The sequence below is a fragment of the Colias eurytheme genome, chromosome 9, assembly GCF_061535395.1.
Source record: "Colias eurytheme isolate Ceu_HAF_F1 chromosome 9, ilColEury1 Martin Lab GWU primary, whole genome shotgun sequence".
Lineage (NCBI taxonomy): Eukaryota > Metazoa > Arthropoda > Insecta > Lepidoptera > Pieridae > Colias > Colias eurytheme.
This window is the reverse complement of record NC_142988.1, coordinates 6,121,621-6,135,308: the sequence shown is the minus strand read 5'-3', so window position 1 is coordinate 6,135,308 and position 13,688 is coordinate 6,121,621. Positions and strand designations below refer to the sequence as shown.

At 30.2% G+C, this 13,688-nt stretch overlaps 4 protein-coding genes across 5 annotated transcripts in view; 3 read left to right on the top strand and 1 right to left on the bottom strand.

Moving 5' to 3' along the window:
• The first annotated feature begins 909 nt into the window (after positions 1–909).
• Positions 910–2,109, top strand: LOC149905820 (RPA-interacting protein-like). Its single transcript, XM_090105733.1, has 3 exons — positions 910–1,304; positions 1,398–1,600; positions 1,703–2,109. The coding sequence occupies exons 1-3, from the start codon at positions 1,209–1,211 to the stop codon at positions 2,019–2,021; spliced, it is 618 nt and encodes a 205-aa protein (XP_089961859.1). The 5' UTR covers positions 910–1,208; the 3' UTR covers positions 2,022–2,109.
• Positions 2,110–2,524: 415 nt separating this feature from the next.
• On the bottom strand, positions 2,525–7,331 carry S6k (Ribosomal protein S6 kinase). 2 transcript variants are annotated; one of them, XM_090105641.1, is made up of 10 exons: positions 7,046–7,331; positions 6,898–6,938; positions 6,562–6,823; positions 6,347–6,480; positions 5,834–6,025; positions 5,019–5,109; positions 4,703–4,945; positions 3,783–3,890; positions 3,193–3,374; positions 2,525–2,818 (listed from the first exon to the last, which is right to left on the bottom strand). In XM_090105641.1, coding segments are annotated over exons 1-10 (1,353 nt in total). In that variant the 5' UTR covers positions 7,145–7,331; the 3' UTR covers positions 2,525–2,817. The 2 variants fall into 2 exon arrangements, with proteins under 2 accessions (XP_089961767.1, XP_089961768.1); XM_090105642.1 differs by lacking the exon at positions 2,525–2,818 and having other exon boundaries at positions 3,192–3,374.
• An 849-nt stretch (positions 7,332–8,180) lies between these two features.
• The window catches only part of LOC149905817 (phosphatase and actin regulator 2), a 46,183-nt gene continuing 40,675 nt past the window's right edge, over positions 8,181–13,688 (top strand). The window contains exons 1-2 of the mRNA XM_090105927.1: positions 8,181–8,458; positions 11,766–11,858. Coding sequence (XP_089962053.1) covers positions 8,368–8,458; positions 11,766–11,858 — 184 coding nt within the window. The 5' untranslated portion in view covers positions 8,181–8,367. The remainder of the gene's footprint in view (positions 8,459–11,765; positions 11,859–13,688) is intronic.
• On the top strand, positions 10,270–11,291 carry ntc (nutcracker). The gene has a single exon (XM_090105734.1). It carries the CDS (start codon positions 10,419–10,421, stop codon positions 11,262–11,264), a length of 846 nt encoding a protein of 281 aa, XP_089961860.1. The 5' UTR covers positions 10,270–10,418; the 3' UTR covers positions 11,265–11,291.

The window sequence follows — 13,688 nt, the reverse complement described above, 5'->3', positions numbered from 1 at the left end:
TCATTGGTTGGGTGAGAAAGAATATATCAAGGATTTAATAAAAGATCATGAATAAATTTAGTATTTATTTACTAGCTATACTTTTATTTCTAATCCATTAGGTACTTGTCACTTATTTCTACAAAGGTAGGAGGTAATTTTCAATAACTGTTTACGTCCTAAATTAGTCCTACAGCAAACAGGCTAAATAAACCTGTTAGCCAACGAGGTGGCTGACGGCTGTTGCACGTCGTAGAAAAAGGTTGCCACTCTTCAACTATGATGAAACCTCTATAGAAAAAAATGGGCTATAAAGAAAAACACACGTAAGAAGTGAAACTTCTTTATGACCTTATTCTTCAAAAAATATTTACTATATGCAACTTTACAGAAATACGTCGAATCAGGCGTGGTAGGGATAAGAAAAAGATGGTGCGTAACGGAAAAATGTCACGCGTAACGAAAAAATGTTACACTAAATTTTTTTCCAACCCCATTAAAGAAGTTTTACTTCAATAGAAAATAAAGATTACATTGGAAGTATGTACCGAAAAGTGTGTAGACAATAATTCATGCTCACACATCGTAAACACACAGAAAATGTTTATATATAATATTATGTATAATCGAATCATGCTAGAATTGTTCATTTTATTTTATTTTTATTTATTTAAATGAAAAATTTTAATATTCCTGCGTTAAATAAATAATGGAACATTCATACTCATCACAAAAAATGAAGTCGTAATTTCTCTGCACAATAATAATTTACCTAAATATTAGGACATTTGAATAAAATAATACTGGCAACATTATTTTAGGCGCAGACATCTGCCGCCAGAGATCGCCGCGACTATGGGACTTCTTTCGTGACTATTTTTTGTTTGGAGACTCTCGTTCGCTCTCGTTACTCTGTGGAAATACATTTGTTAGTACAGCTGTCAACTTGGATTTTTGAGAATGTCAACTGTCAAATCTCAAAAATAAACAGGCAGGCAGTAACCACCAGGGCAAGATTTCAAATTCCAAGAAATATTCTTATTAATATACCTCTAAATAACCAATTACAATTGCCTCAATTTCTTATGAATTTTTTCGCCATTGAAACATAAGTATAATTTCTAGATTTTTTAACGTTAATAGAAGGGGAAAAATAATAGTGTGGTAAATTTCATGTTAGAAAATTTAACCTTGGGATATCGTACTTATTTATATATTATAAATTCAAAATGAATTCCCCAAGAGCTTCAAGTTCACCGTCATATAGAAATCTTAGATGCAAACATTCACAATCTCCAGTAGAATTAAAAGAAAAAATGAGAAAGGTACCTACTTAATTCCATTATTCTAACAGTTTTTGTTATGTATCTTGATCACAAGTGTGGGTCCCCGTGATGTAATTAAATTTTTTTTATTAGGATTACAAGGATAAGATACAAAAATGTCGAAACATGTTAATGAACAGGTTTCGTGGACCTTTAGCCGAGGACGATCTCCAACAAACTTTAACTAAGTTATACAAAGATACATTTAATTTCACTGAAGATTTTTCTGTTTATGAAGAAGATAATGAAGTCCTTGAGGAAATAAAAAAAGAATTAATTCAAGAAGAACTTGAATGGTATATTCATCATATTATTATGTATTACTAAGATAAAATAAAATTAATTTTATTCATATATAACTTACATTTTAAATGATTGATAAATACCTAAAATTTCAGGTACACTCAAGAATATGAAAAATCTCAAACAGATAATATTGATTGGTCATTATATCAAGTTGAAGATCACGTAATTTGTCCAGTGTGCCAAAAAAATGACTTTAAATTTAATCAAGGGGTGGTATCTTGTGATAAATGTAAAATAGTATTAAAAACTCGATTATCTTTATCAGAAATAAAGAATAGTATTTATGAATCAATAGAAAGACATAGTAAAAAATGCAACTCTGAAACTCAATTTTCAATGATTCCTGAATTAGATGAAAACCATATTTATCTTATGTGCGATGCTTGTTTAGAAATGCAGTTAATAGTGTAAACATTTTGATAATAATTTGTTATTGTTTAGTAGTATAATTTACTCTTTTTTTCATAAATTTGTTAAATAAAAGTTTGTTCTTTTAGTATTTTTGAGACTTTCTATTCTCTCCTACAAAAGTATAGTATGTAATAATGAACTCTTAAATATAAAAGTATGCATATTTCTCTTGGTACTTGTTGCCACATGAAATACAATGAATTCTGCATTTTTTAAAGTAGTAATACTACTTCACAAATTTTTTTACTATCAAATATGAGAAATTTAAATTTATTTAGGGAATGAATATCATCATTTTATAGTAACACTAGCTTTCCACCCGCGGTTTCAAAGAAATACTCGCATAGTTCCCGTTCCCGTGGGATTTCTGGGATAAAACCTATCCTATATTACTCGTGGATATACCTATTCATTACAATCAAACAAACAAAAAAAGTTTTCCTCTTTATAATATTAGTGTAGATGAAACTGTTCAAGGAACACTGATGAAATAAAACGCTGTATACAAAATAAAAATGACCTTTTAATTCAATTCATGAAGCTTGGTAACAAGGTATATTGTTAATTATTATTATACTCTGTCACATATTCATATCCATGTTAGAACAATTTTTAATACATGTGAATAATTCCTACCAAACATTAAACTAATCGGTAACTTGTATAAAATGTACATTTTTATTAATAATAGTATAAAACAGTACCATTTATGTTACGGACACAATACATGGGCAGCATTTGTTGTTGATTTCTTTTTTTTTTGTATAAAATGGTCAGCTATGTGAATTATTCTAGGCCTGTAAAAAGAAAAAGAAATACTAATCAGTATTTAAATGTGCATTTTTTATTCAAGAATATAAGCAAGAGATGCACCTTTGTTCAAAATCCATAAGTAAGAGATACAACTTTGATTCAAAATCCAGTGATATCTTCATAAACCAAAATTGTAAGGAATAAATCTAGTCTGAAGGAATTTCATTTAGCTAAGACATAACATTACACAGAAATATTCCATTTATATCACAACTAGGTTTCCGCCTGCGGCTTCGCCCGCGCAAAGAAAAACCAGCATAGTTCCCGTTCCCGTTGGATTTCCGGGATTGCGTCATATCATATTAGTATGGATGTATAGTCAAGTCGTGTCACCATTGCTATATAACTATTCACTTACTATATAGGTAGACCTTGTACATCCATAAAGTCTTCCGGTTGAGCATGTGCATGTGTGTGGGTGGACGCAGGCGGTATGGTGAAGGCGTGGTGGTGGGGTCTCGGGCGCCGCGGCGAGCGGGCCGTGATCACGCGCGGCTTGTGGATCTCGTCCATTACTGACGGTGCCACATACGTGAATCCCTGGATTTTTTGTGTAATTTTAATGATGGAACAGATTAAACTTCTTATTTTAAAGTTGACTGTATATATTAGACACAGAAGCGTAGCGTGCCTTGGCGGGGCCCCGTATAAAAATTGATTTGGGGGCCCTTAGGAAGGGTTAAGATTTCTAACAAAAGCGCACATTGAGGGCCCCCTTGGCCCGGGGGCCCCGTATAATTGATACGGCGGACACGGCGGTAGCTACGCCCCTGATTAGACATTTAAATACATATTTTTCATTTGTGCTGCAACATATCAACATAATATAAATAAATAAATAAATTTTATTGTACTTAGCTAATTTTTATTAAAATAATATATAAATACAATTGAATTACTTTTTGTAAGGAAACCTTAGTATATTAAAGGTCATAAGATTAATGGTACCTGAAACATCATATTGGCACTTTCACTAAGTGTTGACTCATCAGGCGAATCAATTGGAGTTTGGAGTGTGAATCTTGTGTCAAACTGGGATACATCATCTTCACTGGTCTAAAAACATAAATTCTTCATAATTTTGAAGTTAATACTGTATTTCGGGCTCTTAGGTTAGTAGTTTTTCTCATTTGAAACCTAAGAGCCCGAATCTGGGAAATAATTTATTATTTTGAAGAATTTTACAACTGGCCATTTCATACAAGTGGTTATGAAGAAATGTTATCTGTCACTAGAGCTAAAAGGTCTTGTAAAGTTCAATATTTTTATCCATGACATTTTTTGCAAAGTATTTAAGTAATACTTTTATGGGAACAAGATAATGTCGAAATATAATATGACCTTGTAATACTGTAATGAAATATCACATAACCAATATTTCATCAAATACTTAATGATACTTTAATTTATCTTTTAATATTTGCTATCTATTCATATACAGCAGTTGATAATCTCAGTGCCCTTGAATATTAGTCATAATCATAATATAAATATTAGAGTATTTATTTTTTTACCATCATTACATAATATGCTATGTTATGGTAATTCATATAAATTTTGTATGAAAAGTAACAGGAAAGCAGGTATGCTGGCCCTGGAGGAATATACTTAGCATTCTACAATATATTCAACCTTTATCTAGTAATTATAAATAAATATCTGATGTCTGGGAGAGATTTCTCAGTAATTATAAGGCTATTTATTACAGTAATTATATCTATTTAAATTATTGTTTTGTGGTAATGAATAAAGTGTATATTCCATATCTTTTAGGTGTTATATTTTTTAAATAACAGTTGTTTTAAATAAGTAGTTTTAGCATCTGTTGCTTGCAACATGTTATACAGATTAAAATAAAAATGACATACCAATTTAGGTTTAATTGGAGGTTCTAATCTACGTGCGAATACATCATCCCAATGGACATGTTTGAAGAAGGCATGCCCGCGAACTGCAGCTGCTCCTGCAGCACCTAAGCGTTGCGTTTCTGAACGTTTCATAAGGCGTCGTATCAAATCGCGAGCATCTTGCGTGAGGTAGGCTGGCAACATTAGTTTACCTTTAAGTATTTTTTCTATAGTTTTTGTACGATTATCTCCTGTGAATGGTGGCTGAAAGTGAGAATAAATCAATTAATTTATTCTTTAAGTAATTTAAAAATAACATAAATGTAAATAAGGTTACCTGTCCAATCAGCATATCATACATTAATGCGCCCAGGCTCCACCAATCAACTGCTTTTCCATGACCACTTCTAGTTAAGATTTCAGGTGCCCTAATTGTTTTGTAAGCAGAATAATAATTATTGAAGAAACATGTGTTTATAAATATGCTTTTATTTCAAACATATTATTCAATTTCCAAACAAATCGCTTAGTTATGTATCTACTTTAAGTTAATGTTATCTTTTCCTATTGTGTCATAACATTTTTATTATTATTTACTTATGTTGAATCAAATCAACAAAACCTTTGTTAAAAATATTTTAATAGATATTCTTCACCATCTTGAGGGAGAGTTTATTTTTTAAACACGCTTTTATTAGCTTTATTTTTGTTATTATCATATTATGGATAAAACATTGATTAAAATTGACTTAACCATTTTAGTCAACTAATGCTTGTATGGCAGAAATGCTTAGTTGACAATGAAGTTTTACCATATTTTTTTTTTCACTAATTTGAGCTGTATTTTTAATTTGTGGCAAATAAGTCTATTGAATATTAAGCTAAATATAAAGTGGACAATTAGAGCGTATAGGCACTAATTGTCACTGCGATGCGGCTACCGCAGACCGCACAGTGCGCATAGAAATGAATATTACGTACATAATTGTGCTTGCGGTCAGCCGGACGGCTACCCGCAATGCGGCTACCCGCATAGTGCGTATACGCTCTAACACATTCAATCCAATTAATTATAATTGAACATGTTTTAAACATGTAAAGAAAAAAGTTGTCATAACTGATTGCTGTTCTCCTATACATAGTTGTACTTACATATATTCTATAGTTCCACAGAAAGTGTGTGTAACTATGCCTTCCTGAATGTGTTCTTTACATAATCCAAAATCTGTCAGTTTCACATGGCCTTGTGCATCCAACAATACATTTTCAGGTTTTAAATCACGATAAATAATGCCTAAACTATGTAAATGTTCCAAGGCTAGAATTATTTCAGATAAATAGAAACTGAAACATAATAAGGATAAATAATATTAATATTATCACTTATGGGAAATAAGTAGGTAATTTTGTATATATTATGGTAATTATTGTTACATTTAATCTATCTTTTTGAGAATACTTTTCAAACATTTTTACAATTACTAAACTAAATGTATAAAGAATATTGCAATATAATAATTTAAATGAACTTATTATTTTTTCATAACTGTTAGATACCTCTTTTTATACACGGGTTAAAAGATTTAAAAATATAATCTCATAAAATATAGTATGATATATTTTAATTGTACTAAATAACAACCTCATTTATTCATTAAAACTTACCAAGCAGTATCTTCTAGGAATATACCTTCTCTTTCAAGGTGCATAAATAACTCTCCACCACTTAAATATTCTAAAATTAAATATAATTTACCACCAGTTTGGAAAGCATATACTAATTCAACTATAAATGGGTGCTGAAACCAATACAAATAAATTACAAATTGATACTTAACTTAAAAAAGTCTTTTGGAAATTCCACGAGATTATCTATTTACCTTTACAGCCTCTAATATATTTCTCTCAGCTTTAGTATGAGCAGTATCCTTTTGATTGCGTACAATTGAAGCTTTTTTAAGAACTTTCATAGCAAAGTGTGCGCCAGCATCTGGGCCAGTGATTTTACGGACTTGAAACACTTTTCCATATCCACCTTTGCCTAAGACTTTGCGTAACTCAAAGTCTTGTGGACCAAGACGCTTGCATTGACCAGGGTTGACATTATCTTCTGATAATTGTATTGTTTCAGATCCTTCAGAACTACAAAAGAGAATTTGTTTACATGCATTTAAATTAGATTATTTATTTATCAAAGGTAAAAGTTATGTACTTACTTTACAATACTTTGTACATGAAGTTCTGGATCGTAATCAACCTGTTGTAAAAAAATAATATAAATACAAAAATATCTTGAACAGTGTCAGAAAATGGTTAGAGGTTAGAAATTATCTGAAAGGTATTGACACAGTAAATTGTACATGCCTCGTCCACTTCTATTATATCGTCTTCATCAGAGTCACCGACTGTAACTGTATCCACATCTAAATCTAAATCAAAAACACCTGCCATATAAGATGACATCTCAATATTATCACATCAGAAAGTAATGAGTTTTTTTTAAAGTCACTGTATTATATATATTTTTTTTTATATGACGAATTTAACATAGAACAATACAAATTGATGCTACGTTTATTGTATTATTTAAGTTTCAATCTTTAAACAAAATTATAAAGGCAGGTATGAAAGATCAAACAAGACAAACGCACAGCAGACAGCAGTACTCTGCACACTTCACAGATAACTAATTTTTGTCACAGAGTCACAGACACAAAGCGAGATGAGAAATGACCACAGACTTTTTAATAAATGGTATAGTTCCAATATTTTTTAGCTAAAAACCTGTGCTAATAACCCTTTCAATTTTCAACACTCGAATAGCAAATAGCTGAACTTAAACTTAACTTTTATATTATATATATCTGATTATGCCCTAATAAATGGACTAATTATATTATTTATTTATTTTGTTTCAATGGGTTAGGGAAAATACGCAAGTGCATCTACATTAATCCATTACATCTAGATTCCGCCATTTTTTCGTATTCAGAATCCTTGTGAGCAATAGTATCTTTACTGTTCATATATTTTTCATTAATTTAATATAATATTTTGCTCTAATTTACTTTATGTGTTCACAATTATTTAATGCAGTAAAATGTATAAATTCCTTCATTTATCCAAAAATCATTCAATTCAAATAATGTAGTAACAAATTAGCAAATTTAAAGTTATATTAATAAAAATTTGCTCATGGGTCGTTATTAAAAAGATAATGTTCCTGGCTTCCTGCCTATGAGAAAACACTTTATTATCTGTATATTTCAAGGGAAAAGGTGTTCCACTTGCAAATCTTAAAATATTTTTGTGACTCAAAGATATATTATATTTTGAAATATAATTCGAAAAAGTATTATGTGTAGAAATTGGATATTTGACAATAAGAAAAATAATCTATATTACGAAAATAACACAAATTAATTTGTATTGGAAGAAAAGTTTTTTTACTTTTATGTTATTTCTTTTTTATAATATTGCGGTTACGAATTTCGGAATTTATACTATAGTCGGTTGTCGAAGGTGTAAACATGTACATAGGTTGTCGCAATTTATTTACAATAAGTCTTTTTTATACTTCTTATTGTCCTGAAGTGCGTGTGAAATAACGAAGAGACTATCTTTCATCTTAGAATTCCCTAATAAGTATGATACTACGTCCATATTAACCCTAATGAAACCTTTCAATGGCTAGTGACAACGACAAAACTTCTGTTAATCACAACTTAGATGGATCTTTAAAAAGTAACAAGAAACAAGGCACAGCTATATACAAAGGTAATGTAAGCATTTTATTTTTACTATATTCGATGTCTCAGTCTTTCTTGTGTTGTTGACATTAAAATGTCATGATTAACATTTACCAACTCCTAAGCAGAATGTTTATAAAAACTAAACAACACAAAGTATCACAACTTTTAGTTATTATGTTGTTTAGGGTATCTAGGCTAGATAATATAGTAAATAGTAATGTGTAAATATATTACTATAATATATTTACACCTGATTATATTTTGTGCATATGTTAGAAATCATTATGATATGGATATATTATATGTTTTCAGAAAATAACACAATTAATTTATATATATGTGATTTTAACAACTTCTTTTTATGTACCTATATATTTTTAATTAGTTATAAGAATATACTCAACATTTTAGTACAAACAAAGATATCCGTAACCTGCAAGTACAAGTACCTAATATTTGCTGGTCTTGTTTTTTTTAATGAAGTTTGAATTTATGTCTATAATTTAATTTACTAAATGTCTACTTGGCTTTATTCGTTATATACTATACTAGAGGTCCGCCCCGGCTTCGCCCGTGGTAATATCTCGCAATAAAAGGTAGCCTATGTCCTTTCTCGGATATCAAAATATCTCCATACCAAATTTCATGCAAATTGGTTCAGTAGTTTAGGCGTGATTGAGTAACAGACAGACAGACAGAGTTACTTTCGCATTTATAATATTAGTATGGATTTATATTACCATATCTTTTGGATAAATTTCTTTCATTTAGATATACTTTATACTATTGCTGACATAGACACATTTAATTTTAATGTTGTATATCCATTGGCTTCAATTTATTTCCTTACCAAAAATATGTGATTGTAATAAGTAATAGTTGGTTTAAAAGCAATAGTCTCATGAACTGCTGGTTTAAATAGAAACATTATTTTTTGTAAGTAAAAATTTTCAAGCACAAAGTTAAAATTTTGTCCAGTGTAAAGAGAAAACAGATATGGTAAAGTTATAAGAATATATATATTTATTTAATTTCTCAATATATTTATTAGAATAAATTGTAATACAGTCATGTCCTTCCATGATAAGTAGAACTGAGCAATAATTATGTAAGACAAATTAAAAATATAAAATAGGTAGCTTAATCCGTCAGTCCTCGGATCACAGACACAATAGAAAATCTATTGTGTCTCGGCCCGATCGGGCCGCTCGGTGGTCAATGGGTTAACTATTGAAAATCATAATCATTGAGATAGTATAATTGTAGTAGGCCCAAAATTCATGGTTTATAACTTATAAAAACCAAAATTGATTTTTATGTTTTATATGTCTTTGGTGGCATTCAAATTTTTGACTGCTTTAGTTACATCAATTAGTTTGACTATCACTATCTTATTTATATACATATTATACATATCAATTCAGTCTCGGAGATCCATACAAAATTCAGGTTATGTTGGTAATGTTTCGACAAATGAAGTATTTAATTTTAGCTCAGGTTTAAGCATATAAGACAACTTTTCAACAATCAATTCAAATATACTTGATCTTATAATAAATTTAGGTGTAGAAAAATGATTGTTTTAGCTGACTGATTTTATTGAATTTGCATTCATAAACTTATAAATGTTTGACTTTGAAGTTGCTATTATTCAGTTTTTGAAGCCAATATTACACTGAAAACGAAAATTACCGAATCCGACTGTACACATTTTTATTGATTTTTTCATTCATCTCCATATTTTAGTACTTATCGCGTTTGCGTAAAACGGAACGTAAAAATTTTAGACAAGGTTTGTAATGTCATTGTGACAGTGACATTTGAAATGACATTGCTTGATTGCAATATTGATTATTTTGATATTCGCTTTTGAACTTTGGATAAAAATGTTTGATGTTTGATACCTATACTTATTTGAATATATAGAAAGTTATTTAGTTCACAATCCAGCAATTATTTATTTGAATGTGTATAGTCTATTCAGTATGAATTTTGCATTGGAAGATAGTACAACTGAAGATGTCCCTATTCTTCTAAAGACGATTATAGAACAGTTATTATCTCAAAACGTTCGAACAGAATCGATGCAGAAAGATGTTTTTTTCGTATTGATTATTATTATGATGTTGGAAAATGGATTTATGCCAGTCAAAAACGAAGCAAGTTCGATTGATAGTTCTAGTATCTTAGATGCATATAAGTTCTCACAATTAAAAAAAGAATCGGGTATTTATAAAGAAACATTCCTTTTAATGGGTCTCCACGGTGTCACAGTGGATTTGATAATGAGTCCAGTTGGATCTACTGTAATTGTTAATGCTGTCAGAAAGGATATAAGCTCCGAAACATATTCTGTTTGTTTACCATTAAGTCGCTACATAGTTTCTACACAAGCATCTACAATCCCTATGATGTTTCGAGACTTGAAACATTTGTGCAGTTTATTTAAAAACAAAATTATATGTCCCGTTAAAAGTAGCATACTTAATTTCTGTGGTTATCCAAGTGCCAGTTTGGCAGGAATACCAGATGATATATTCTTCAGCCTAATGATGCTTCTAAATGTTAAAGATATCTTGAGTGTTTCAAAAACATGTAAAAGGTTAAATGTTCTACTGAAAAATGACAGTTTGTGGCATGCATTATGTAAAAGAGATTTTAATAATTTTACTGAAAGTGATCCATGTGATTGGAAGAAGATTTATATTGAGAAATATAAAGCTGAACAACAACGAAAGGCATCCCGTCCATTTGGCAGATTACATGACTTTATGCAAATTGCAGATATGGTTTCATATATTGACAATTCTTTATGGAATGATTTTATATAGATACCTATGAATAAATTCAATAAACAATTCAACTGATAACATTGTTTTTCTTATCTACAACATAATAATAGTAAATGCTCTGATATTAATATTATCCTTACAATTTTCTCACTTTATGGTCTAGAATAAAAAAGAAATGCCAAGTATGTAATTTATATTATGCAAATATTATGTAAAACCATAAACTAATTCTATAGCATAAAATGATGTTTGAGAAAACATTGAGTTTCTATTATATGTAACATAATTTTATATCCTTAGCCATATTTCTTAGAGGTGCAATGATTATTTTTAATATACATATTTATGAAGATATTAAACTAATTATTATTAAATTTTATTGTGATGCTTTTTTATTGCTCTATATATTAATCATATTATAATTTCTTTATCTACCTATTAACAAAAAACAAACATTAAACACTGTTACATATTAATATTAATCAATTAATAAGTATTTTATGTAACTGATGATTTATTTCTAAATATTTTATTTAATAGGTGATGGTGAAAAAACAAATTTGCAACCAGTTGGGAAAGGAGGTCGTCATTTATCAGTGCCATTTGATTCTTCAACTGCTAATGGTGATATAAGTAAGTACAGATGTCTGCAATTCTAACAAAAATAAAGTGAATTAATCAATATGGACTTGAAACATTTGTCAATCGAACTTGAAACACATGTCAATTGTAAAATTCATCAGGCGAATCCCTGTCCCAGTAATATATGTACTTTCTTTCGTAAATTTATGGAGCAAAATAAGACAAGTATAATACGTACATACTTAAAAAAAACACAACGAATTTTTTAATTTATGATGATTTTTATTCACAAGTAATCAATGCATTCGATTCTAGATGTCAGATTTCGATTTTAAGAGTAACGTCTCTGGTATTTAAGGCTACGCGCAGACATACAGCGTTCTGCGTTCCGCGTTCTGCGTTCTGCGTTCGTCAGTTCTGCGTTCTGCGTTCTAGCGCACACAGGAGCACGTTCAAGATATTTGCGTTCTATTTCGCGACTCTCCGCACGTGAAACATGTCTCTCGAAAGTTCATCTTCCGAAGATGAAGCCTTGCATTTGTGGAGTCTAGAGGAGTCAAAAAAAAAATAGAAAATGTTGGGTACACCCTATCAACACGAAACGAGAGATGGGAGAATTTAGTATTCTTATCCCTGAGCTGCTTCAAGATGAAGAGAGATTTTATATTTATTTTCGAATGTCATTAAATAGCTTCAATGAGTTACATGACTATGTAAAATCTGAAATAGAAAAACAAGATACCAATTGGAGAAGACGGACCAGCCATAGCGAGAACGCGAGTTCTTTGTAATTCTGTACAGAGAACGCGAGAACGCAAGCGTTCCGAATGACCGCCGCGGTCTAACTGCGTTCTGTGTGCGCCGGCGCTATAGATCCTTCACATTACAAAGAACGCGGAACGCAGAACGCAGAACGCGGAACGCAGAACGCTCTCTGTCTGCGCGTACCCTAAAAAGAAAAAAAAGTTTATTGGCACAAAATTGTAACAATGTCAGTTCTTTAATTCAGAAATTGTGTATTATGTTTAGAATGGTTTATCAGTAAAATGAAATCTTTAAAATAACTTGTATCGGTCATTATTATTAGAAATATGTAAGTAATCGTAATTGAAAAAAAGTTAAGCATATGTGCAGTTCTAACAAAACGAAGTATCACGTTAATCTATGTCGTCGTTACTATAGTCCTTTCCACCTATGATGATTCCTGTGACACTTCATCGTGTTCCGAATTACGTATTTTATGTTTAAAACGCCAAAATAATTTTAGTGCATAATATTTTTATTTTATGGCAGCATTATTACCAAAAATATAAAAATGAATTATCTTAAGCTTAAAAATCAAAAACAGTATTGTTTAGTTTAATAAAATGAAAAATAAAATAAAATAACACAAAAATATAATACCTACGCAATTCGTGTACATGAAATGGATCGTTGAAAAATCATAGAGTTGGAAAATCATATAATCGGCGCCCATCTTGTGATCGTTTGTCAATCGAGTCAATCGTCTGTACAACTGTATGCAAGTTGCATTTTTATATTGATACTTTACGTGGTATTCTGTTATTGTTACTAATTGTTATTGTTGACTTTTTGTTGCTGTTGTTTGCTAAGTTTCCTTAGTTAATTGTTGGCGAAATGCCGAAAAAAACTAATATTGGTACTTTATTCAAATCGATTTCATTTCCATATAAAATATTATCGATTATCGGAAACAATTGATATGATTTCAGTAAAGACATCTCTACACGTGTCAAAAATCGATGTGTCACAGAAATCATCTTAGGTGGAAAGGACTATTATAGGTTACGTTGTTGAATTTTGTTGAACTGTTGTTTTGTTGAAATGTTGCCTATGTAATCCAATGATTTAACAAATCTT